At 39.6% G+C, this 27,994-nt stretch overlaps 1 protein-coding gene across 4 annotated transcripts in view; it reads right to left on the reverse strand.

The window, feature by feature from the left end:
* Window positions 1-3,042: 3,042 nt before the first annotated feature.
* Window positions 3,043-27,994, reverse strand: part of DOCK4 (dedicator of cytokinesis 4) — a 468,183-nt gene continuing 443,231 nt past the window's right edge. For 2 of the 4 annotated variants that reach the window (XM_077169724.1, XM_077169803.1), the window contains exons 42-52: window positions 21,332-21,508; window positions 19,994-20,077; window positions 16,966-17,085; window positions 16,483-16,604; window positions 16,038-16,158; window positions 14,990-15,071; window positions 14,716-14,825; window positions 12,928-13,000; window positions 11,141-11,254; window positions 8,699-8,760; window positions 3,043-5,657 (exon numbers count right to left, since the gene is read on the reverse strand). In XM_077169724.1, the coding sequence (XP_077025839.1) occupies window positions 5,220-5,657; window positions 8,699-8,760; window positions 11,141-11,254; window positions 12,928-13,000; window positions 14,716-14,825; window positions 14,990-15,071; window positions 16,038-16,158; window positions 16,483-16,604; window positions 16,966-17,085; window positions 19,994-20,077; window positions 21,332-21,508 (1,503 nt within the window). In that variant the 3' untranslated portion in view covers window positions 3,043-5,219. The remainder of the gene's footprint in view (window positions 5,658-8,698; window positions 8,761-11,140; window positions 11,255-12,927; window positions 13,001-14,715; window positions 14,826-14,989; window positions 15,072-16,037; window positions 16,159-16,482; window positions 16,605-16,965; window positions 17,086-19,993; window positions 20,078-21,331; window positions 21,509-27,994) is intronic. The other 2 variants (XM_077169893.1, XM_077169973.1) reach the window with 2 other exon arrangements.

Below are 27,994 nucleotides of genomic sequence, written 5' to 3' on the forward strand. Positions count from 1 at the left end.
GTTTTGGCTCCTTCACTGGTTGTGTAAGCTAGCATCGAGAGAGATACATTTGTGTTCACAATGTTGTGGGTTTTCTAATTGACCACGTGCCGTACGAACAGATGCTCTAAATTCTCTTCTTAGCATCCTCTTCTCTGAAGTATTTTCAGGAGGCGCCATACTAAGGTCGTTTCTTTTTTTTGCTTTAACATTTTATTGTGGTAATATACACAAAAACTCAAATTCAATTGTACAGTTCAGTAGTAATTGCATTCACAATCTTGTACTACCATCACCACCATCATTCTAAGTATTAATTCCTGCTACTATAAGAGTTAAGAGTTAACAAATGATTATGATTACTGATTCATTATACAGATGATTTTATCATGTTTCAGTATATTGTAAAATAGCCAAAAGGAAATACCTAAAATTACTGCACTGTAACCCACCTGCCTCCATCTTTGATAATGATTGCACAACCATATAACTTTTATCTTGTGATGGTAAAAATCTCATGACTAGCCCTGCTGGTACCCCCTTTATCTTGTTTTACTAATTTAGAGTCTTTTGATCACAAAGACAGCCCCTAATGTTTATTAATGAAGGAACCTGAGTCAGCCCAGAAGCAACCTTCCCCAATTCCTAAACTGTCTTACTAGACAAAGCTAGATCTAACCAAATTGGCCCTTCTGATACGTACAGTAGCTTAAACTTGAACCTGTGACTTATATTTCATTATGTTAAAAATCACGGCCATCATCTTAAAAAGGCTGCCATTTTCTCACATATTTTGTGACTAAGCATGTATCTATCTGCACATATACAATAATTAAATCACCTCTAACTTTGTCATCTTGAGCCATTATATTCATTATCCTCATTATGCCCATTTATGATACTAGAAAACTATCAGAATTACTGTAGTTCAGGGAGACAGATTTTTAGGCTGATATGACATTTGATTTCCTACTTCATGTTTAGCAATACATGATTTTTCTCTTTTGACATCCCAGTGTTCCAGGACTTGGCCATTTGATCGCATCAGGCAGAGTATCCCACTTTTGATCAGTACCATTATTTTTCTGTTTTCTCATTTTCTTTATAAGGATACAAATTCCCTTAGTCCAAGATCATAGAAAATATTTCATTTCCTGATTAAATTTTTTTCAAATTCTGGTAGGACAGCAATATTTTCTTTCCAAATATTAAATTAGCAAAAAACAAAGAGCAAACGCTGCATCAATATGCAATCTTAGAAAAACTGCCATGAAAATATTATGCTGATGGCATTAAAATTGGTACAATACTTTTGGGAAATAATTTTCCATGTGCAAGAATTAATTATAAAAACCACCATTCCTTTGCCCCTGAAATTAAAAAGTGTGAGAATCCAAGTTGAAGAAATAACCCAAAAAGCTAGATGCAAGAATGCCTTAGGACTATTATTTGTAGTAATGAAAAATTGAATCAATGTAATGTACATTAATAAGGTAATGGCTAAATTATAGAATATAGACTTCATTTTTTATATAGATGTAACAATATGGCAATATTTAACATTACATTAAACAAACAAAAAACGAGTAATAAGTACAGCTATGCTGTGACTACAACTATGTAAAACACATATCTTGAAAACCAAAATCATCTACCCCCACCCAACTTCTGTCTACATTAACAGGGCTTTACTATTCCATTGTACTCATCAGCTTAACTTTACCCTTCCAGGAGATTCTTACCCAGGCAAATAACTTTATTGTATAAGAACTTTTCAACAGACCCATCAAGTCTTCAAAAGAACAACAGAAGTATACATCAATAATTTCTGTCCTAAGACTCTAAACTCTTTGCTTCAATCTTTGCCTTACTGTTTCCATCAAACCTAAATGATTATATCATGGCCTTTATCAACCCCCCCCCCCCCCTTATTGAAAGATGTACTTTAACCTAAACTCCAAAATTTCAATAAAACCTGACCTTGTCCTTTCCGCTCTAAATACTATCAAAGCTTTGTTGAAGGGGGGTCTCCCTCTTGATAGTGAGCTCTAAACCCAGCCCTATGTTAACAGATGGTGTTGGTGTTATCTGGGGAACTGGCATGCAACGATATAGAAAATGATTAAATACATACACGTAGAAAGAGACAAAAGGAATATGAAAACATAATAACAGTTAATGGGTTGGTTTTCTGTCCATTTTTTCAAACCTTTTTTTTAAAGGTATTCTTAGGTATTGAGGGCAAGGCTTATGAATTCAATAACTAAGGATTCATTTTGGCACAAGGCACCTTTTAAAGTGTAATGATCAAATAAAAGCAAAGCTGCGCAACTTGTTATTCTTTGTTGTATTTTGTAAAACAATCAATAACGATTCAGAGAAGAGACTACTTAGGTAGGAAACTGAGCTATTCAGACTGTAATTATGCTTGTAGAATCGAAATACTTAAGGGCTCAGTTGTAATGAAAATGAACCAAAAATACTCTAAAATCACTTAGTTAATGTTGAGAAATGAACAGGAGGACATTAACAATGGCCTTTACGTGAGTTTTGGTATTGGTCTTTTAATGGGACAGAGGATTTAGACAAACGTTTGCCTGGCGCTACGTTATATAAATATCCCAACCTCATATGGCACAGGCATCTCACAAAATTAAAAACCAAGTTTTATTAATAGAAATCTCAGTGTTAGTCAAATGTATTTCCTGTCATTTTATGAAAAGCAGGGAAAAAAGCTGGCAGTTATCTATTTTGTGTCATGTTTTCTAATGCAAACAAACTTTGATGGGGTGACTGTTGAATTGGCTCTGGCTAGGCCAATTAATGTCAGTTACTAAGGTAAATGTTACCTCTTTCGCTGGATATTAACCCAAACATTTTAAATCTTGGTCCTCTATAACATAAGTGAATGCTGTAGTGAGGGTGGGGTAGTACATTGACCAGGATAACAAAAATTGGATCCATCACCAAAGAAGCCTGAAAACTTTGCCATATTTAGATCAAAAGATTTATACAGTTCCTGTTCCAGGTAAAGACACAGTGATAGGAATAAAGACAGAAATATTCAGATTAATCAGGTAATTTTATTTAATATTTACTATTCGCAGCAACCAACATGAACATTTGAGAACAGAGACTCTCTTCAAATGTTCTGCTTTATAGCTGCTTTAGGAATATACGCACATGATAAATTTGACTGTTCACTGCCAGAAATTAAAAACAGAAAAGGCTTCAAGAGCAAATAACACTGATTCATATGGTGCCCAAGCACTAGTCAACAGATCTATTAAATTACACAGGAAAAGGAAAACAAGGAAGCTTTGTTATCTTATACGTTTCCTTATTTAAATGGAAGGCTTTACCTCTTTAAAGCAACAGAAATATGGAGCTTCCTATGTACATATATAGAGATATGTATCTTAGGGTGTGATCACAAACACAAAATGTTATCATTAAAAGCGAAAGCTAGTCCAAGAAATTTCCAACTGCAAAACTTTCCGGATACAAAGCTAAAATTCATATCTTCCTTTTCTCAATTATGAATACTTTCACTAAACATAAATATTTTAACATATATTAATTTTTCTGACATTCAAAATTGTAAAGTCAATATGGCAGAATTGTTAAAAGCACGTATGTACAAATATTCTTTTTCCATACATAAAGTATTTGGCATAATTATAACAATCATACTGCATCCACAACTGTTTGCTTTTAATTTTACTTTTTTTTTTACACATAATGGTATCTCTTATTAAAATTAACCAGTTATGTACAAAAATACTTGAACATTTATTATAGAAAACCTCTATAACCAGCCTCAACAGCGTATACCTGCTGAATGGTTTCATTAAGAGAATATAAAAAAGTGGTCACTGCCTTCCAGGTAAGCTATCAACAAAAAACAAACACGGTTAAACTAAAAGGAGCTTCCCAACAAAAGAGGGAAAATATTTAACAGTATGATTTAAAATACAGTTCATATATCTATTGTCAATTGAGTGTTATAAACAGTCAGTAAAAGAAAAAGCAAAGATACAAAATACATTACTACATACAAGGTGCTTGTTTTCACACTCTAAGACTGTGGCATTAGCATCGCTATCTAGATCTAAGATGCTATGTTGCTAATTTCAAGCTAGAGCAGTCTACAGCCATCCTCCTTCAACAAAGGGACAACAGTATTAGCGAAAAGTACAAGCTCCACTATTAAGAATGGAGAGTTGTGAGGAATTTTTTATTTTGTGCAGAATTGAAAGTTAATGCCCTTGCCTTCTGAAAGTCCTTTTGCCATTTAATCATGCTAATATACTTTCTCCAAGGTTTTTTCCTTCATTTACGCTATTGATTTAATACTGTCCTGTATTGATTCCTGAATTCTTGTTAATGGGACACATTAATCTGTGCCTTTTTAATACTTGAATATCCGCTCTTCTTCAATGACAAATTGTGTATAGGAAACTATCAAGTAAGGAAGCACAAAATTCAAGTAAACATTTCTCCCGGGGTCTTTTGTGGATTGGAATTCTGAAAGTAAATTGCACCTTAAAAAGAAATACAGTAGATACCATGGTGTCAGGGTACTTAAAGGATTCACCAACCAATTCACAAAGTAGAGTTTTAAGAATGTGACAGTTGTCAAACATCAAAAAGTAATTTGTTTCAAGAACAAAACATCTTCCAGTCCCAATCTTTGCAACCCCTTAAATATATTGTCTAACTAGCCTGCTTTAACCTTTAATTCTGATGATGTGCATTGATCATTTTGCTCGTGGATAGAGCCGGAAACCTCACCTTATTTACAGAAGTCTTCTAAAGTAGGAACCATTGTGTTATAGAATGTGCATTGACTTAATAAGCTTTCTCGGAGTATCAAGTATTCAGTAGAAAGTATACATTACCACACATTGTATTTTTTTTTGACAATATTGTACTGGTTTTAAGACTAAACTACATAAAAAAAGAACCTGAAAAGATACAAAAAAGTCTTTATCACTCTTTTCCACGTTTGAATGAGAAACGTTTTCGTGAAATTCAGTCATCCTCCAGGTAACATCTGGCTTTCTAGATCAGTTAATTTTTAATATTGTGCAACATTATATTAGTAAGCGAGTTTTAACTTCATTCATTTAAAGGAAAATCGGAGTAAGTTATTAAAGTGCCTACACTAAATGTTTGCTCACCATACTCATTATTCTGTAAACGGCAAAGAATTCACGGAAGGTACATAGAAAAGGGACTTATAGCTGAGATACTTTGCGGGGCAGGGGCCTGGGCCGCGGGCCGGGGTCAGTCCTCCTGGCACCGTTCTCCAGGTGGCTCGATCGCGCCGCTAGAGGTTTGGGGGGCAGAGCAGGGGGCTCGGAAGTGACGGGAATGGAGAGGCTGTGAGGTAGCGGGACCGGGCGCCGCAGAGTCCGCTCGTACACGCTGTACGGGGGTGGGGTCTTACTGTCCTTGCGCACCGGCTCCTCGGGCCCCGGGTAGCTCGGCACCGGCACGGGCACCGGCGCTGTCTGTTCGTTCACCTGATTTTCAAAGCCTGAGGTTTCGGACGTGCTACACCGGCTGAGAGAAGAAATCCCGCTGCTATAGCTGCCCGACAAGATGGGGGAGTTGGATATCAGTCCCGGGGAGTGATACTCCACTGGAGAGGGGGTGAAAGACTGCACAGAGCCCTGCTCAGGAGTGAAATGGAAAAGGGGGAGAGAGAGTCATTAAACACCCAGACTCGAATTGAGGGTTGTCATTGAGGGCACTGAAGACACACCTGAGGCCCCCATCTGCCAGACTCGTCATTCATTCAACACACCTGAGGCCCCCATCTGCCAGACTCGTCATTCATTCAGTCCACGTCACTGATCCCTTTACTCCTTATCATTTTCAGGATAGAAAGAAGACAAAAGTAAGCCAGAAGAGAATTTAGGGGCTTATGACTAGTCCTATAGTTTCAAAGAGCTTCAGAGGGGTCATTTCCCCTTTCTAGTGCAGCAGGGCATGAGCTCGCTACAGTAAGACAAGATGCAGGATATGCAGGTGGGAGCTCTTACCACCCGACACACGGGAGGGCAGTAAAAGTCATTGCTAAACCCAGGATTGGTTCCAGGGCCTTAACTCTGGCCTCTTGACCTGAAGCTACAAATTAGCAGCCCTCAGGTGCTAGCCTAAAATGTGAGTTGTTTCATCCGCATGATGGGTTTTCTTTTCTTCCTCTTTTTTTAAAACTGAATCAATTGCTAAAGTTTTAAATGGGAAGATTTCACATAAAACTCCAGATTCTGGCATTATATATCATAAAGAATTGGGAGTTCCAACACCACCATCTCATATTCTCTTGATGGAGATAAGTTTTTGAAGCTGAGCAGAAAGAAGCTTTAGATGGAACGTGAATCCTGCAGTTTGTCACAGTCCTGCCACTCTGCACCCAGCCCCCTTCATTCAATCATGTTAGCTGTGTGCCCCATTTGGCATATGGATTTGCTACTTCTCCACTGGTGTTCTAAGGGGTGCTCTGTGAAACAGGGTTCCAGTGAAAATGCTGCATGCTTTATCCTCCTCGTGCACTTTCTAAGCCTAAAGTCTTCCAATAAAGAACCCTGGGTAACTTTGTTTAGTCATGCGTTTCCTAAACACATTTGACCATAGAATAATTTTTTCACGCATCTGATAATATCTTATGAAATTAATGTTCTATGGAACACACTTTGAGAGATGCTCTACTAAATTTACCTTGGTCTCTCTTTTTAAACAAAACAGTGCTGGTGGACACAAATCCTTTCATTTAACAGGAGTCTAAAATTAAGCTTGCCCAATTAAGAGATCCAAATTCAAAATAAGGCAGGCAAATTCAGTCTTCTTTAAGGGTTAACTTCATCATTTAATTGCTGGAAAAATCTAAAATCAGTTGAGGCAGCATTCCAAGCACAGAAAAGCTAATAACTCGGCAGCAGTGTGCCCTCTAATATAACTCAGGAGTTTACAAGACAAATGTATGGCCTATTTTCTCGTTTCAAACCCCATTTGTAAGGATGGGGCTACAAGGCTACGTGTGGTGAGTAAAAATATACGCAGGTCTGCAGAGAGGTAGTGTGTGTGTGTGTGTGTGTGTGTGTGTGTGTGTGTGTGTGTGTGTATGCAAGGTATAAATATACCTTGCTAATTAGAACTATTTGGTAGCTGCTTGAGCATTTGCAATGTACAGCCCTCTGTTCTTTTTATTTTTTAAGAATTAATCTCTAAGCTTTCTGATTGTCTTATGACTACTCTGCAAAATCAAAGGGAAAACCACTGATGTTAATTCCATAGCAACACATGGGAGTACTTTGATAGTAACAGTAAAGGTAAGGATGTGGAAGTGATGTGTTGCTTTCCTTCCTCATTCAGTGAAGATACTGACTCCAGCTTGAACACTCTCTTCTCTCCCATTTGGAGAATGAGGCTGATAATCTGAAAACAAATGGCTGCATTCATGCTAGAGGCCCCCAAAAGGAAAGCCTTGCACTGCTTTCTTACCCATCTACCTCCATCCTTTCTTTATATGTGGAAGTGATATGTTGCTGTCATATCAAGATGACGGTCTCTGGTTTCCAGAGCAAATGCTGTTCCATGTATTTTCTATGTATTAACAGCCACATTGTAGAATGAGAAAAAACCAGCAAATAATTAGCACTCACCAGCAAATTTTTACATCAGAAAATTTGGCAATGCACATTAAATCACTCTTTGTGATTTTTCACTCTCTCTCTTCCAGATTCTCAATTTCTATCATCAAGTATCCTTAGCACCACAGATGCAATGGATTACAACCTGCTCCTGTGTGTTTTTAGAAGCTAATTTGTCTTGTTCTTTCACTTTAGCTAGAAATAGCTCATCAACAAAAAGGACATGGAGCATGTAAATCCTAAGTCACTCAGATTCAAAACCATTCTTTCAACACTCACGTCAATCACCTATTTGCTTCTGGTGCAGCAGCTCCACCAGCCTTTCATATAGTACTGACAGTCCTTGCAGCCAGTCTGATTCAATTTGGATAGAGACTAAATATTATTCTTTACCTTGGTGAGGGATTCTGTACATTCAGAGATGTTAAACAGGCTGTGTCTACATGCCAATTCAAACATTTGACTTTTAAAAGCTTTCTAGTTTGTTCCCCAGAAATGTTTCTGTTCATTTTATCTCTTTGTTTTTCAGTATCAAGTATGTGCTTCTAATGGAAAAGATACTTGACATAGAATATTAAGAGGGAGAAACAAAGTTGGGTTCAGCTCTGTCAAAATGGGTAAGGTTGACGATAAAGGCAAAAAGGCACAGGGGAATATTTAGTAGATTCTGATTACTGATGTTTTTCAATTTAAACGTGTATTTTTAAATGTATCTTAAATCAAAAGATCAGGTGGTAAATGGGCCAGGAGGTGCACTTGGTCCATTTCTCCTTCCTCATTCAGTGAACATACTGACTCCAGCTTGAACATTCTCTTCTCTCCCATTTGGAGAATGAGGCTGATAATCTGAAAACAAATGGCTGCATTCATGCTAGAGGCCCCCAAAAGGAAAGCCTTGCACTGCTTTCTTACCCATCTACCTCCATCCTTTCTTTATATGTTGTTCTTTGCCTTGTCTGTGTAAATGAAAACATCTCTTGATGTACTGGGGATGAATCTTATGGAAAAAAAGGAACCAGGGGTCAGTCTCTAGCCCCAGTCTAAAGAAGGGCCTGTACCTTCATCGGAGATCGCCCAGCTGGGGAGGGGGATACTGATGTCGTGTGTCTTGCTGGTGAAGCTGTAGAACAGAGACAGATATCATATCAATTAACAATAAACCTGACTACCCAGGGAACCAGTGCATAAGGAACTCCTAGGCAAGAATGGGGGAGAAACTAAATGATGCCTGTCATTCCCCCTAAAAGATGGCTTTAAAAAGACATGGAACAGTCAATGAAATTGACTGGTGCATACATGAGGCTTTAATCAAAGGGTCAGGGCCCCAAACTGTTCCACTGTTCTTTCCATTTTCCCCAAATTTAGATGCTTCTCCACCATTTGAACCCCATTCATAAGGTGCTTTTAGGTGTGAGGTGCGAGGGAGAAGTGCTTGGGAGGAGCTGCCAACTGCGGCTTGAGCGGCAATGGAAGACCAGCTTCCATTTATACTTAGGCCCATGAAAATATGTTTACACCAGTCTCCCCTCTCATACCCCTCAATACTCCCCCAGAAAGAGAAAACCTTTGGCCATAGCCAAATGAGAGCTAAGCAAGTTTCCATTTCTCCTGCTAATGCTTATACTTGGGGCTCCCCTTCATTCCCCTGGGGGTGGTGGTGGGTACTCAGTGGATTTCATTCTCATGGCTCAGGAGGGCTAGCTCTTTGTTTCTCCTGCTAGATTATCAAGCCCTACACCTAGGAAACAGCCTGGGTGATCACAGAGCTCTCCACCCGTGTGTTTGGGGGTCTAGCCCAGCTCTCTAAAGCATAACCTCATGCAATGAAAGCCTCCCGGGACATGGCCAGTCAGGTGAGTGTTAGCCAGATTTCCCAAATCCACCCAGAGGATATGGCTCTGTGGTTAGCTGCCATTCTTCAGGCTGCCACAGTGTAGGTGCGTAACTTATAAGAAAACAACAGAAAAGGCTGAAGAGACTGTCACAGATCCCCACACTGGTGACCACAGATGATGACATAAGGACAGACCATGAGAGCAATCAATACAGAAGGAACGGCAGCCCTGTCGAACGTTAACTTGGGAGCTGAAAGGTCGCGTGTGTTCTGAGTCCTAAGGATCAAGGGGGTGGCCCATTGGCACAGGTGGGGTTGAGCACCCTTGATCTGGTGTGCCGGAGACGTGGTCGGAACATGTCAAGTTCTAAGGTCACTGTTAGTCCTCCCAGCCCATCGGCTGCGGTGTGTTGATTATGGAAGAAAATTACCCATATCTAGAGAAGTAAATCATGCTTAATCTTAATCTTCCACAGTCATCCTGATATACTAATGCAAAGTTTCAATAAGGTTGAGTTGTTTGTGGTTCAGTTTAAAGATCGCACAGGCCTTGCAAAAGTTATTGGTGACATCTAGCTTTGACGAGAATAGAACAACCTTGTTAGCACAAGTTAAAAAAGAGGAAAAGTCAGTTTTGTCTCACTAATAAAAAAAGAAAATAAAAAGATGAGGTGTTAGAATACAGCAGGTGAAACCTGAATGGTCAATATGGAGAACCCATGAAGGAAACAGTGCTAAATTTTTTCATGTTTCCAGGCCATTTCCTATTTGTAAAGTCTCAAGCCTATTCTAGACATATATTATTGAAAAGACTCTCCTCATCGTGGCATTAGGTAGAGACAGTAGAATTAGGGCAGCCCTCTTAAAAACTGTCACAAATGTAGGTCACTAGGCAAATGGCTTATTGCTCAGGAGGAAAGGGAACCTGTTATTACTATAAATCCCCAAAGAAGTTTTCTAAAACCATTTTCAACGGTTCTCAAATCCTAGTGGCTAGAAGAATCCTGGAAGGTCTAGTAAAATTCAGATGCTAGGGTCTTACCCCAGAAATACCAAAATTTTGATTCAGTAGTTCTCAGCTTAGGCCCAGGAATTTGCTTCTTAAACAAGCACCCCAGGGGATACAGCACTCTGAATCACCCTTGAGAAGTGCTGCCCTTGAACAGTTCTCTAACCCACCGACAGCAGATAACTACGGGTGCTCTCACAGCCCATCCAGTTTTCTGTTAGCCAGTCCTATGTAGGGCAACCTGAAATCTTGCCATCAATCCTGAATAAGATTGAAAAAAGTGGCTGAGTTAGCAGAGGCTGATAAGAATGAGGTGGTTACAGCAAAGGATAGAGAAAATGTTAGTGGCTTAGCAAGGTGAGGGCACCTCCCCAAATTTGGACATTGGTACCGTGAAGAAAACATCCTGCAAAATCTGGCCGAGGTTGCGTATTAGGAATGTACCACACTTGCCTCAGTGACATTCCTTTCAAAATTAAGATAAAAATTCAGGGAAGAAGGAGAACACTGTAAATGCATTGTGTCACTACTACAGTTTTACAGTTTTTTTACCTCTGAAACCAAATGCCTCCCTTTCCCTGAGGATGCAGGACAAGTTGGAGTAGTCATTAAAAGTTATTTTATAAAAATGATTGTTCAGATGCTTCAAATACCCACCAGTCTGTGTGGGTCTTGGAGGGACAGGGGGGGAGGTGAGTTTCCCACTCTCCGACATGTTCTTGGTTTCTTTCCCACTGTCCAGGCTCCAGCTGCTAGGGGTGGGGTTCACAGCTGGAAGGGAACAACACAGCTAAAAACACACGGTCCAGCGCTGCCCTTCGAACACGTGAGATATCATATCAGAAGAAAGAATTAGCCAGGATGAAAAAAAATCAAGCGGATTAAAAAAAAAAACCAAAACAGGAAATCGCCTGACTACTAAACCTTTATTTAACTGGTTACCTAACAGTTCTTTGCGACATTTAATTGGGTGATGGCATATCTTTCCATTTTCCTCAAACTGTCGGACAGAACTACAAATCTCTATGCCAGAGTATAGCAACTTGTGGGGAACTTGTTAAGATGTTGGATAACAGATGGAAGACGCAGTCACAGGAAAATTTTAAAACTTAGTGGAAGCTTCCGGACACATGGCAACCACAATGGGAGAAGGCAATGACATATCAATATCTCAAATGTCTGGCAGAATACTTGGGAAAAAACAGCCATGCTAGGCCATCCTGTCAACCAACCCTTTGAGGAATTTGACTTTTACTGCAGTATGTCCCTACAACGATTTGGAAAACTGATAGTATTATTCCTTTTTTTTGTAATCTGTCCGCTCTATGCTTCTATAACATAGGAACAGGGAAAGGGAAGGACAAACAAGCTCTACAGTGAAGTTTATAGAACCAGTAGCTTGCTGTCTGTACAGACACTGCCATCTAATGGCTGTGCCTAGGATTTCAAGGTTATACCACCCTTTACCCTCTTCCATTTAATGGGATGGAATTACCACTCTCAAAATATTTGTTTCTCTCTGCTCCTTTAAAAATGTGCTTTGTGGTTTTCTTTGGTAGAAGGAATAAGAAAAATAGCATCATCCTTAAGTTTTACAGCAAAGATCAGCATTCGACTTGTAACATTACAGCTGTGCTTTAAAATAATTTTGGCTACAGTCTCCCAAGGAAAGTTTGAATGTTAATATGTCAGTGTACCCAAATGACAACACAGTCTGCTTATCACTGTGGGCAATTAAAGTGCACTTCACCGGGACACTTCATTAGTGGCCCTTGATTCGCTGACCATTGGTGGGGCTCCTCCTATTTTTGACCCTAAGAGAACTGAATGGACTTGCTGAGGAAGTCACACTTGACCTGCTATTCTTCCTCTGCCCTGGTGCACAGCCCGATGCTAATTGGCTATTTATGGCTGTGAATGTGTTTGGTTCTCATTTTTTGCATGACCTTGAGGCAGGGCACTCTCCATTATGCGCTGGAATGCAACTCTGAAATAGTATTTAATTGTGCAGGAGCCATGTCTGAGTCATGGCAGACAACAAATGAGTTGGCAGAATGAGCTCCGTAAGGGAGACAAAGGAAGGGACCATAAAATCAATCTGGAAAGTTGCTATTTTCATTGTGTGAACAAATAGCCTAATAGGCAATTTTCTTTTAGAAAGGGCAGAAATTGCCTCGGTGACTCACCAAATGGCACCAAAAAGCCATTAAACAGAGGAGTTCCTCTTGATCAGATTCTACTGTAAAATCCTGTAAGAAAGCAGTTTTTGAAGAATGGAGCACGAATAACTCTTTCATTCATCTCCGAAAGAGCAAACTAGCCTGGATAATTAAAGATCTCCAGGAATTGCCTTCCACACAGATATACAAAAGACTGGAGAAAATGAGGACAAAACAAACCTTTACACATTTCAGGACTGATGACTGGGCTGGCATTACACCTACCTTTCTCGGGTGCAGAAAGATTAGGGTCACTGCGTGGCAAAGCCCCATCTCCAATATGATTAAACAGCATCCTCTGGAAAGGTACAAGAGTCTATTTTTATGATGCAATATGCTGACATGTGAGACCTTTAAGAAAATAAGATGATGATCTCATTACTGAGACTTTTTGTTCAAAATTTTTATAAGGTATGAGCAAAGAATTCACTTATAAGGCTCTTCTCCCCTTTTTTTTCATTAAATGTGTTTTGAGAAAGAATACAGTCTTTTAAAAGTTTGTGTTAGATTTTTAAATGTAAATGGTAAATAAATTCTCATAACAAATTTTCCTCATGTAGAGGAAAATAAATAGTATTTTAAATAGCAGTTAAGTTGTAAAGCTCTTTGCTACAATAAATACAAATGCTAGACTGGCAATATGAAATGTAAGTACGAATAAGAGAAACATTAGCTCAAAAATCTCTAGTAAATAGACCTTAACTCCTTCATATTTTAAATCCCCTATTAGGTTAAAATGTAAGACATGGGAAAATACCCCACAATTTTTTTATCTATAAAAAATGCCAGTTTTACATAGTTCTACCTAATATATTAAAAGAGTATGATGTCCTTAAAAGCCAATGCATAAAAGCAATCCATAATATTGAAATTTGGGCAACATACACACTGCCTTAAGTTTTATGAAAAGTGGAAATCTCAGGAGGCTAAATCAGGGAATGCTTTAGAGCTGTCCATGCTGACAACATGTTCTCCTGGAGCAGATGGAACAAACTGTGAAAATCCCTTGCAACATCAAGTGATAAAGGGAAATAAAAATGGCTAGCTGGTTCAGCCAAATGCACTGAGATATCATTTCTGTGAGACATCAGTGTAGTGTAGATAAGGTATGCTTGGATTTTCAGGAAGATCACATAATCAGCAAAGATAAACCAATCAAGCCAAAACCTACTCGCTCTCATCCATTTTCATCTGCAGCTTTAGACTTCGGCCAAGGTGTTGTAGAAAAACAAAGAAATTAGCTGCAGTCCAAATAACTCTTCTTATCTGCTCCTAGATTATTCCTGAACAATCTGTAAAACTGAGGGCTACCCCTGAGTCTTCAATTTTGAAGGTCAAAAGCCCTTGAAGTACCCAGTGTGCCAAGCCCATGGCTCTCTGTCTTCACTTGGAGGAAGAGGGGTCACTTCAAACCAGATCAAGCAGGAGGTGAGGGACTCATTTCCTTGCTCCTGAGAAGGTCCCAGGACTCAACCACTTCCCCCTCTCTAGGTAGGAAAGGAGAAGAAGGCAAAGGCCAGTAGAAACTCCCCTTACACTCATGGCTTCCTCAGAAAAGAGTCAACTGCAGCTTTCTCAAACTAGGTAAAAGCTAAAAAGAAAAACTGCTAGGCAGCAGCATGGTCCTCCAGGCTCTTCTGATAATGAAAGAAGTTTCCCCACAACTTCCGCTATACACACGCAAATGCACACACAGACATCAACTCATGCAACTATCCCTAATGTTTAAGTAGCAGCATTGAATTACAGAGTTAGATCAAGGAGAATAAAATCATTTCCATTTCCCTCTCCGCTTTACTGCTCAGGCAACAACCTGTATACTCGTCTCAGTATTAGGGCTCCAATTCCTAACAATGAACAGGGAACAGAGGCGTACTCGTCACCCAGCTGGGCTTGTTGTCTAATGGAACCCATCTGGTTGTTCCTCGCACCTAAAGTTTATTTCTGCAGAGATATGTAAGCAATTCCAGGCTTTTTGCCTGTGTTCTGGTCTCTGTGTCCTTCAAGGACTACCTGAGAAGGCTCCACGGGTGTCGGATAGATGGCACTGCAAGGTCTCTCTCTTGGGGACAAGCAAGAGTTTTCTCTGGAATGTTTGTGTTTGTCAGACAACAAAGGAGAAGCTAGAATGAAAAGGAAAGAAAGAGCTATCAGTGTGGTCCTGGTGCTGGACCTGGGAGAGTCTGAGTGTTGTGACAGTTGGGCAGTTTTGGAAACCGAAACCATAGTTCCCTGGGGCTGGGAGGTTCTCTGCACCCCCTGCCCCTACCCTGACCCTGGCACTGACCTCTGGCACTTGATGGAGCAGAACTTGTCACATTAGGTGAGGCGGAGTGAGTAGAACTCAAGCTTGAGGTAGATGGACTTGGCTGTAAACACATGGAGAGCTGTTATCATACCCCATCTGGAGGCTTCTGATCACAGTGACATATTTGAGACAAGATCACCAACATTGCTATTCCAAATTAGCCAAATAAGGTCAAAAAGGTCATTGAGAAATACAGAAATATAGAAAAGTCTTAATTCGGACTGATAAGGAAGCCTGTCTCAATCAAGAGTCCAAGATTTTGACAACTACCAACACATTTGCGTGAGTTTCACACAAACCAGTTAGCACAGTGCTTCCTGGCTGAAACAGAAGCAGAATAGCTCCCAGCCTCAAGTGCATAGTAGGTGAGTGCTCATAAAGGTAAAGAATGTGCCTTTTCATTATGTCCAAAAACGTGTTTTTAGCATTAACTTGGCAATAGGTATTATATCCCCTTCCCAAAAATGAAGGGGAAGAACATTTCATCTTAGATTGCTGAATTATTGTAAATGCCATATTACATATCTCAAACATTTTTGTTATGGCCATACTGGCTCTAAAAATCTCTAAACATGTTCATTTTTTCTTTTTTTTTAAAAAAACCCCTTTTATTATGGGAATTTTCCAACACATACATACATAGCATTTTATAACAAGCCCCCCAAACCATGTCTTCATAAAGAAAAAAGGCCAACTTAGAAGGGCTGAGTGGCAGCTAGTAGGTGGTGCCATGTCCCAGGAGGCCTGGGCTTATCAAGAACCAAATCAGAGCTGGGTCTCAAAGCTAACCCCTGCACAGCTCGCCCGGGCTTTTCCATGGCTGGGTCAGGTCTTCTCAGGGCAGATGGGGCAGTTTTGAATGAGCATCTTTATGCAGAATCCAGAGACCAATAACACAATAAGAAATAAGAGTTTGTCCTTAAGTCAAGTTCTTACTCTTAGGTCTGTCCATTAGCACTTCAGAATGAACAGAAACTCCCGAGACAAAAAGGAATTAACACGACTAGACAAAAAGCTAATAAAGTACCTGCATGTTAAAGACTTCATCAGAGCTTTCTGATTGCCCTGTAATATTGCTTACTTCAGCAGAAGCTTGTGAGGACAGTGAGGAGGAAGAATATCTGTTGACAGCTGGGTAACTTAATGGGCTGTTTCGGGGGGGAAAAAAATGGTCGTTAACTCAGTCTCTGAATTGTACTTTATCACATGCCGGCATGGTATAAAAGCAAAGGAAAAAAAAAAAGACATCCCATTTTGTTGTCTCCTGTTTGCCTCAATATAATCAAATGTTGGAGTTTATCTCTCATGCTGTCACTGTTTTACTGGCAGCAGATGTCTGCAGCTGCCTGGCGGGTTAATTATTTCATTAAGAAATAGCGTATTTGACAAATTGTGCCATAAAGAATGAGAGCATCGTTCCAGATCATCTTGTGAAGATGCCAAATCGTAAGATAATTCGGAATATGACTTACCTGCGTCTAGGAATTACCCTGGTGCCATCTGGGCTCATAGAAGCAGGTGCTGAGTTTCTGCACACGCGAGGGCTACCGTTCGGAAAATGGACCGGACTGGCTTGTATACAAGCAGAGAACTCCTAAAGACGTGGTACAGAAAACATTTTATCTGTGTTTATGTGGGCAAAATAACTTGTGAGATATGTTAGTATACTGGATATCTATCCCAAATGTCATGAAATCTTTGTTTAGAGACCTATGAGGGTAACTTTCAATATTAAATACCCTTTCCCTCGTTTGCCCTTTTTTTTTTCATAAAGGGGTGAGCATGGCAAATGGAAGACAATGCGATTCTATTTGTGTGCTCCCTGGTAAAATGGTGCAGTTTGGCAGAAAAACCAAAAGATGTCACTATTGGATACTCCATCCTCCCTCCAACCAAAAAGCAAATAGCAGTGGTTGGACTGCCCCCCCGTGGACACTCCGTGTACATGTACGCACCTGTATCCCTAAGCTGGACCTCATAACAAAGAACTGATCAACCAGCTTTTTGTGAAGGGGTCTCATATCTTGAGGCACAAACTTCTCGTGCACGGCCAAACCAAATTCCAGAATCTGTGCCTTGAGAATAACATAAGGAAAAAAACATACATCAATGACTACCACTCACTAAATGCCTGCTAGATGCCAAGCACTGAGGCTGTGCTTTTTGTGTACATTGTTGCTAAGCCTCTCTATTCTGCAAGCTAGGAACAACTGACAGATGAGGAAAGTCAGGTATGTAGTAAAAGATGGAGATTTTCTTTTTTTTTTTTTTTACATGGGCAGCAACCCCGGGTCTCTGGCATGGCAGGTGAGAACTCTGCCACTGCGCCACCATTACCCGCCCAAAGATGGAGATTTGACCTTAGGTCTGTCTGATCCCAAAGACTGATTTTCCCATGGATTTCAGATCTGTAATAACTCTTTTGTTAACTGCCGTGTGTCCCTTTGGTCCTTGGGGCAGGGAATGGGGACAGAAGGGGCAGACCAGTTACCCCACGGATCCATTCTCTGGAGGCTCTCTCTCTTCCACTTTACCTTTTTCTCTTCTGTTAGGTTCTTCCGTGCCTTGCCCATCCCACCCACGGATTTTTAAAGTCTTCAGGGAAGAATGAAAAAGAAAAAAAACAGGAATGCCATGATAGTGGCATACTATGCTTTTGGTTTTGTTAAAAAACAAAATTATTCTCAAAAAAATTTATTCTTGTTCACTTATAATGTAACAATAGAGCAGCTCCTACTTAAAAAAAAAAAGTTTTCCTGCCATTAGGACCCAAAAAGAGATGAATTTGAACTTGCAGATTTCCCTTGTTCAGCTATCAGTTGTGCTTCATTCCTTTGATATGAATAACAACTGTCTTTTACATTAAAAAAAAAATTCCTCCATGCTGAAGTAGTCAAAAGAACACCTTCCATATGCTGGGAGGAAAACAAGTCACATATCACCACAAGGACGTTTATCTTTATGGTTTATGAACAGTCAAGATTGAGAGCTCAGGTCAAACAGGACTGACCTGGTCGGGTTAGCAAGCCCAACCCCTTATGTGGCTGGAACCCTGGTAGCTCTCGCTCCAGTTGCCCACCTGCTGCCAGCACATGTGCATGAAGATAAAAAATACCCTGGACTCGAGATCAAGGACACCTCAGACAGAAACAGTCTGAGTGGAGTCTATGAGACATAACGGAAGAGGTCAACCTTTGGGATGAAGGGGTAGAAGGGATAAATGGATGAGCTGGGCCTAAGTGTAACAGCCTTACCAGCTGAGCCTGAGTGCAGGTGACCTCCCATTTGCCTGGAAAATGTTGCAGGCTGGGTTCTCTAGGAGACAGACTCTGGCAGGGAGGTTAGGATGCTTATTAGGGAATATTCTTGGGATCGGTGCCTGTGAGGGAGAGGGGCAGAGGGAGAAGCCGGGTTGCCCAGCTGTCTCGTCAGCCTCTGCCAACGGGAGCTCTCATGGTCTGTCAGGGCATGAGACATGCTCTGACATGGGGTGGCTCTCTGCAGCTGAGGCAGTTCCTGAAGGACCAGGCCGTCTGCTGCCAGCTCTGCTGACAGCTGAGGCAGCAAGTTCTATCTGGAGGGAGTGTGGGGCCCCAGTGTACCTCCATGCCACCAACAGTTTACCTGAACTGCCTCACACAGGTCCAGAGAATAGTGTCCTCTCCTTCACCCCCTACCTCCGGTCCCACAATGATGACTTGACCTGCCCAGCTTGTCCTGTGAGAAAGGACTAATCATGTCTCCTAGGCCGTGGCTCTTTCCACAAGACCTGAGGGACATAATCAGGCAGGATGTGGAGGAAATAAAGGCCTCCAGTTTTATTTTTCTTGAGAGGGGAAAGAATCCAGTGAGGCTGAATATAACTGATAGAATCCTGGGGTGAAGCAAGCTACTCATATGACACTCTGCTCAGATAAAACACAGATTTTTAAAAATCAACAACGGTTAAAGCAATCCCTAATCCTAAATTTTGGATGGCCCAAACTCCTCACTTGTACCATCTGCATTATCCTTAGGGTCATACTGAGAACTTGAGTTATTCTCTATTTCCTTGCACCACAATTTCAAGTCATTCCCTACTCCTTTTCAGAAACTGCAACTAATGCCATTCTAGCCATGGACATTAGCCGGGACCACAGCTTTCTCCCCAGCATCAGGTTTTGTGGACTAGGCCTGGAGAGCATGAAATATGGGCTAAGACTAGATGTAACCTCATTTTCTAATCCAAAAGAGCATGCTTTGCTTATTCATTTGGTACTATCAGGTAGGAAGAGATGCTTTTGTCATACTTTATACATATTCTACTAATCATGGGAATACAATATCCTCCTTTATTTTCTATCCAACCCAGGGTTCCCACTATGTCTCCTACCTCAGAGGTTTATAAACCTGTTTCAGGGTATTCAACAGGATCACGGTAGGCAACAGATCAGTCACTCCAGCTCTCTGCACTTGATGGTGCCAAATAAATAAGAATGAACTGTGTTTCTCTGGTGTAGAAAATGATGAGCTTGTATCTAGTTGTGCCCATATCCTATAATCTATAGACTTAGTCTGCAATCCATGATAATGTTTTAAAGCACAGCCTACTGATTGCTCATTTCCTGATAATAATCTCATTCATTCAGCCATTCACTCATCTATTCATTTATATTTAGTTGGCCTGCACTTATTTGAGCACAACGTTTTGAGTAAAAGGTTAGCACTAAGCCTACAATTAGTCCTTAGGGAGAAAATGTTTAAAGAACCTAAGAGACTACATGAAGCTGTTGTTAGGAGGACCTGCCATAATATTCTTGTTAAATTCATTTTTACATCAAAGTGGGAAGGCAGAGAGGAAGTAAAAAGGTGGGATACATTGCACGTGACCTGTAGCCCTTGACTGCCAGCTCCTGGTAGATCACAGATATAGACAGACTGTGGGTAGGCAAGCATACATGCAAGCAGAACAGAGAGAAGGTGCTTGGCTTGTGCTCCCCTTACCTGTTCAAGCATCAGCTCTCTTAACCGTGCAATTTTCTCTCCATCTTCAGGGTGACTTAAAATATATTCTTTGACAAAGAATGCCTAGTAAGAGAGGGATCGTCAGTCTCCTTGAACTTAGTTACAAAAGAAGTGACAGAGTCATTTTTTTTTTTTTTTTTTTTAAAGACAGAGAGAAGGAAGGAAGGAAGGAAGAAAGAAAGGGAAACATCTTTAAACATTTTCTTGTTTTATTGTATTTTGTTTTTTTGTTTTTGTTACATGGGCTGGGGCCGGGAATCGAACCGAGGTCCTCCGGCATAGCAGGCAAGCACTTTGCCCGCTGAGCCACCGCGGCCCGCCCGACAGAGTCATTTTTAAAGATTTAAAATCTTTTAAAGAAATGACACCATTATAAGCTAAGTTTGGGGACAGATGGAGTGATTCTTAGTTTGGGCAGCTGGTCAGAAAAAGTTCATAAGGAAAGGGTTAAAGGGAGTCAGAGGTTGTGTAATGAGCACCTTTGGTCAAACAAGCCACATCAACATCACTAATGGCATTAGAGCCTAAAATCAACTGCCTTACGCTTCAATGTGACCTACGTAGTACAACACGGATGACCTCAAAGACATCACGTTGCATGAAATAAGCCAGACACGGCAGATATTGCATGATTCTGCTTATGTAGAATAATTAGAATGTGCCAATTCAGAGAGGCAGAAAGTAGATTACAGGATAGTAGGGACAGGTGTGAGGACGGGGAATGGGGAGTTACTGGGCACAGAGTCTCTGTTCGGAGTGATGGAAAAGCTTTGGTAGTGGGTGGTGGTGATGGCCGCAGGACAATGTGAATGCAATTAATGTTCACTTAATGGTTAAAATGGGGAACTTTGTGTTCCATATACATTATACGATAAAAATAGAAATAAAAAAAGATTCAATGTGGCTGAGACAGTAGCCTCACCTCCTAGGTTTTTATGCCTTTATGTTTAAAACTTAAAGAAAAGATTAAAAGTCCATTTAAAATATTTTCTAAACTTGCTCATACTTTTCTGTGCTCATGAACCTCATTACCCATGGTCATGATTTAGAGGAAATTTATTAAATGATCCTGATACCCTCCCTATTTTTATTCATATATCCTTTTATCCTAAATTTATCACACCTTGGGGACATGGAATAAGTGGGCATCACAAATGGCTCTATGATTATTTAATAAAAGATTCTGTGTCTTTTTGTGTGTGTGTGTGTATAGCCCCACATTTACACAATAATGTGTGTACATTTTTTGAAAAAAATTCATGAAACCATAAAAAATCACATCTGAAACCCATTTCTCAAACAATACCTAATCCTTACCTCTTGGTACCTGGAAACTCCACCGTTAACCGCAGCATCTATAACTCCATTCAGGCACATGGTCAGGGGATTAATATTCTGCATCTGTCTTGTTTGACACTGACTAATCAGGGTCTTCAGCTGTTGATTCTTATTTTCTAACACTTCAATTGCATTTTCCAGAGGACTCATTTCTACCTGAGAAGAAAATGAGCATAAATATATATATTGAATTTGGAGACACTGAAGAAGAAAAACAAGGCAGATTATCCACATTCCGAATTATCTGTGCTCCCCCTTAGTTTCCATCAATAGCTCTATCAGGAGACATCAGTATAGATAAGGATGTGAAAGTCAAATTAGCTGTTCATTAATAAGGTTTGGAAGGGCAGGTGATTACACTTATTGGTTGGAAGATAGTTTGGATAATCAGCAATCATTAATTATACACAGCAAAGATCAATATAACCCTTAAAAGAAAATCCAAGCATTTCATATCTTTTAAAGCCTTTTTATTCCTTTTCAGGAGCTAAGTATTTAGAGGCCCTGTATATTATCACCTTCTTCATCATCATTATAACAAAATAGACTGGATGTTTATTTGATGCAAAGCTCCACAGGAGACAGAAAGATGCATTTACAGATCCTCTGATGTCAAGGAGCTTTCAGGCTAGTTGGGGAGATGGGACATATGTCCATATGAACTTCATATGCATGCAGCAACATAAGGTGGCGCAAGATGGTGCACAATTGAGAATTATAGAAAACAACATGATCACATACGCCACAGGATCTATCTGCTGAAGGAGAGCCAAACAGAACCGTAATGACTTAAAAATTCAGAGTTGCTATGGGAGATCTAATTCTGAAAATGATAAAGGTGCTCTTGGAATGTGCAGTATTAGATTGCTATTGTCTCTGACATTCTCTTTGAAGAGAAGTTCTGCCAAGCTCTCAGCTCTAAAGTAAGCCAGGCTTACAACAAGCACATTTAAATACTGGTTCTTTCAGTTAAGGAAATGAATTATAGTTTTAAAAAGTAACAAATCATCTTAAACCAATACTGGAAAGTACTAGAATAATTTATCTATATGATAATTAAGAATGTATGTTCATCAAAAGACACTATAAAGAGAAGGAAAGATCAGCCAGAAAGCAGAAGATATTTATAACATGTATAACCATCCTGTGTATAAAATATATAAAGAACTCCTAAAAATCAGTAAGATAAAGGCAAATGGCCCAATAAAAAATGGGCAGAAAATGTGAATTACTTTGCAAAGGAAGAAATCCAAATGGCCAGTTAAACATATGAAAAGGTGCCCAACCTCACTTGTGATCAGGGAAATTAAAAATAATGCTGCAATATGATACTATTATATATACACTAGAATGGAAAAAACAAATATGGCAATAATTAATAAAGGTAAGAATTTGAGCAACAAGATCTCTCCATTCCTGCTGTTGGAAGTTCACACTAGTTCAATCCCTTTGAACCAATTTGGCAAGCATTATCTACCAACGTTGAAGATATATACATCTTTTGATTGGCAATTCTATGCCTAGACTTATATGCTAGGGAAAGTGGAGGAGGAGATGTATATAACGTGTGTGTTAGGGAATGTGTACAAAGATGCTCAAAGTAGCACTGTTCATAAGAGACCCCAAAAATCCATATGCTCATCAATAAGAGAATACATAAACATATTGTGTGATGTTCAAGTAATGGAAGGGTACAGAGCAATGGAAACCAATTTCAGCCACTGCAAGAACTTGGATGAATATTGCAAACATAACATTGAGTGAAAGAAGCAAGTCCTGATAAATACATGCAGAATGTTTCCATTTAAAGAAAGTTCAAAACTGGGCAGAACTAAGGGGCCTCTGTAGGTGATATACTAGTAAGGAAATGAATACTATAAAATTCAGGATAGTGGTAACCTCTAGGAGAAAAGGGGGGATTTTCATTGGGGGTGGGAGTACATGGGAAGCCTCTAGGGTGCTGCCAGCAATGTTCTACTTCTTTACCTGAGTAGTGGTGGTAAATGGACATTTACTTTACAATTATTTGTGACATTAAAGCTTTGTTTTATGTACACAAAAGCTAATCAATAAAGAAAAGTATGAGAGTTTTGATTTGCTAAAAGTTAAAAAGTAAACAGCACAGACAAAACACTTGAGAAAATATTTCCAACATATATTCCAAAGTATTAATATTTCCCATATTGGAGAAAAGAAAACTAGACAAAATCATGACTAGTACATTAGAAAAAGAGATTAAGTATCCAATGAACACCAAAAAATTTTTTAAATCCACAAAAATCATTTTTGGTCAATTATTTGGAAAGATTAAAATAACCTATAATACCAAGTGTTGGAGAAGATGCTGGGAAAATTGGTACTTCCCCAAAGAGTTATCCCTTCCTGGATTAGGGCCTAGATTGATATATCTCTACACTGATATATGAGTCGGAAGTTAAAACATGAATACACTTTGATAGATCAATTTACTTCTAGAGAAATTATCCTAAGGAGATGGTCAAAGAAATGAGCAAATATGTGTGCAAGGAGTGTCTGTCAAAGAATCATTTCCCCCTTGCACTCAGATTGTGATCTCAAATATTCTTTATTACTAAAAATGAAACATCAGGAGTCACTGGAGAAATGGCTTATTGTAGGAGACGAACCAGGTGAACCTGAAACATCTTACCATACCAGAAAGCAAGGAAGGCATCTGGAAGGTAGGAATTAAAACAGCTGACCTGTGATCTATTCACTCCCTTTACTAGGGGCTGTCCTTGGGGAAACAGAAAAGAAGGCAGGTGAAAAAGCCTAATCTTGTCAACTGAACCTCCAAATAAAGAGACTGTACGAATAATTACTTAGGAGAAGAGAAGTTATCTATGGAATACCCTTGGCAGAAAGTCTCCAGCTAAAGGATTGCTTTATTATAAATAAAGCCTGAATCCATGAGGCACAATTTCTGGGAGAATGTCCCTAAGAAGATGTATGGCTCTTTGGAAGATAAAATAGAAATGTCTCATAATGTAAATGTGCCCCCTAAGTGAGGAATCCCTGAACCTCAATTGGAGATTCCATCTGTTATTCCAGATTATTATTACTGATGTGGGAAAGAAGGACCTGAGGGGCCATGTTTATTGTCTCAGATGTCTCTTGGCTTCATCTGAGCCTCCTGACTAGCTTGAAATTATTAGTAAAGCTTGATACTGGGCGAGATGGCTGATTTGTACATCTGCCTTGACAATCCTATCCTGTGTCAGGTTACTAACAAAGTCTACTTGAATTCTTTCAAATTGACTCCAAAACCAACTTGAAGAGGCTCCCAATGGCCAAAAATGGAACAATTTGAAAATTATAAGGATAGTAGTGGCGGTGAATTGCCACTAATGATACTAATTATATTAAAATGATACTAAAAACTACCCCAATGAAGTAAAAAGCCTCACCGGTCACCTTTATGGAGTGCTAGGGAACCACATTATTATTTTGAAAACTGGCAAGTAAAAGGAAAGAATAGAGCATTATCCTTCCTTTCTTGTACCTTAGGGTAACCAAATTGATGAGGGCAAGTTTCTTTATAGGAGCATTCCCACCAACAAATAAAGAAGGAATTATAAAATATCATGATTTTGCAACTCTTAATTAATGAATCTGGGAAATGGTCATGGCTGGTCACATCACGAAAACAGACTAAAAGCACATAACACTGCCTATGATTTTGTCTTGCAAAAACCAAAACAAAACACACCCACTTTATCGAGTCTTCAGATCTAATGAACAATTCATAGAAAATATAAAGAAACATGTTAAACGACCCTACTGGGATAGAGTTGGCAAAATCCAGGCTGAAGAAAACACCAGGATAAACTTGTTTTCTTCAACAACAACAACAACAGAATTGCAATGATGCAGGGGGAGAGAAACTATAGATCAAAAGAGACCTATGAGACATTTTAGCCAATTGCAAAATGCATATGGGTCTTTATTTGAATCCAGATTCAAAAAATAAATAGGGTGGGGGGTGAGGGGAGAAAAGTCTTAGTGAAATGTGAATCAACACCGACTGGATAGTTTAAGGAGCTAGTGTTAATTTTTTGGATGTGATAATGATATTGTGGTATTTTTTCTGCATGGGCAGGCACTGGGAATCAAACCCGGGTCTCCGGCATGGCAGGTGAGAACTCTGCCTGCTGAGCCATCGTGGCTGGCCCAATACTGTGGTTTTATCTTGTAGAGATATACTGAAATTTTTGTGGGTAATGATATGAAATCTGAGATTTATTTCAAAATCTGGTGCGGGAGGGAGCGGGTAGAGATGAAACAAAATTGGCCTTTTTGATAGCTGCAGAAGAAAGATTTGGTGAATAAACCAGGATCATTAGATATTTTCTCTAGTTCTGTATGACAGAGCTTACGTATAAAAAGGCACACTTGGCTGCTATGTACAGAAGTGACTGCAGGGGTAAGGGGAGAAGAGGAGACCTTCTAAGATACTACTGCAGTGATCCAGGTGTAAGGATTCTGGATTCTGGGTATACTTTGAAAGTACAGCCACATGATTTTCTGATGGATTTGATCTGAGATGTCATAACATTCTCATTATTTCTAGTTGGATTTTTAAAAATTATTTTTTTAATTTCCTATTTTGTTAAAAAAAATTAATGACTATTTTTTTTGGCATGGGCAGGCACTGGGAATTGAACCCGGATCTCTGGCATGGCAGGTGAGAACTCTGCCACTGTGCCACCATTGCCTGCCCTCCTATGACTTTTTAATCAGAAAAATATAAAGCTTTTTTTTATTAATTAAAAAAATTAACAACAAACAAAACAATAAGATATCATTCTATTCTGCATATATAATCAGTAATTCTTAATAGCATCACATAGTTGCATATTTATCATTTCTTAGAACATTTGCATCAATTTAGAAAAAGAAATAAAAAGACAACAGAAAAAGAAATAAAACGATAATAGAGAAAAAAAAGTTATACATACCATACCCTTTACCCCTTGCTTTCATAAAGCTTTTTTTTAAAATTTGTTTTGAAAACATAATAATTAACAAATATGGAGGGGACAATAAAAAGGCATTGTTGTCGTAAGCAAAATTTAATATGCCGCTCTGGGGCTAAGATTTAGAAAATAAAGGTCCACAGTCTCATCTGAAGCCTTTGGTGCCAGGTGTTTCAGAATTCAGAATTTTCAGATTTTAGAAAGGTAAAATGGGGGCCATACAGTATACTATACAAACGTCCAGGAGGGCCTGTGACCGTTCCCTGTAAACAAATATATTAATATTTCTGCAGCAAAACATACATTCACAAAAAATGGGATAAAGGTCATAAACAGTCTTACATTACATTACGTTAGGTTTTATTACAAAAGAGTTTTGGAGCCAAACTAAATTTAAAAATTTCAGAATCTTTTAGATTTTAGTATTGCAGATAATGAATTTCAATTAAATTAAATTTGGCATATCTTTTTTGAAAACCTACCATGTGCCCCTTTTCTTGAGGATTTTACACTAGGAATTAAACCAGTAAACCAATCATTTTAATGGCAATTATTATTTTAATAATTTCTAGACAGCAAAAACAAGAGAAAGACAGTGACTCTTAAGAGTGGGCTGAGTTCAGGGAAAAAAATAGCCCCAATTTGGTTTGTTTTGATTGACAGAACTTAAGCCTGCATATTTCAGTTAAGTAGGCAGCTGATGTTTGAAAGCTTGGGCTTAGTAACGTGGCTTTTATCATGATCAGCATGCTACTTTTTATTAGAGTTGTGTGTATATATCATTTCGGGGGCTGGGGTCATTGCTGAGACTTCCCAGGATTTTATGCTCTGAGTAGTGAGTGGTTGGAAAGGTTTCTGAATCATTAATGCAGTACAGATGACTAAGAACCCTTCTGTGGGCTGGGCCCATGCCACTCAGAGGGAAGCATAACAATAAGGCTTTCTGAAGCACTGTGTTTCGCAGCCTCCCGGCTTCCAGGGAAGGCACCAGGGTGCACCATGTAAACAAGCAGCTTTGGGGGACCCTTGACTCAGACCATACAAGAATTGAACTGCACTGATGCAATCTGCTGAATTCAGTTCAATTTGTTCAGGGAGCCGTATTAATTTTTTGGCACAGTAAAATGAAAATCCCATTAAATCCTTCGCTTAATTGAACACAGATGCTGAGGGTGGTCTCAGTGCTGAGAGAGACTCCAGGTAGGAAGAGCCATTCTTGGAAGACACTTTGGGTAGGCGCTACTCTAGCTTATCCATGGACATATAATGGGTTTATTACCTAAATAAGGAAGGGGTTGAATGGTAGCATCACAATTGACCCATTCTGTGTCAGACAGAGGGCTGAGGTTGTAGGTGAGCTGGCCTCAACCACAGCAGATGTGCCAGTAGGGAGCAAGGACAGCAGAGCTGCAGGGCTGGCAGTGGAGTGCAGTACAGCAGCAGGCGGGGGTCTCCCTTGATGTGGCTGCCTTCAAACTGGGGACTGGTGTGGAGAGGGGCCGGGGCTCTGCTTTACAACCTGGAGGTATCTTGGGTGCTAGGTGTTCTAGATTCTGTAATGAAGCCCTCTAAATTTCTGGGGATGCTCTTGACTCTTTACTGAGTCAAGGATGGCTCCGTAAAATTAATCTACCCTTTCAGGCCTGAC

Source organism: Tamandua tetradactyla, chromosome 1, assembly GCF_023851605.1.
Source record: "Tamandua tetradactyla isolate mTamTet1 chromosome 1, mTamTet1.pri, whole genome shotgun sequence".
In the NCBI taxonomy this organism is placed as follows: domain Eukaryota; kingdom Metazoa; phylum Chordata; class Mammalia; order Pilosa; family Myrmecophagidae; genus Tamandua; species Tamandua tetradactyla.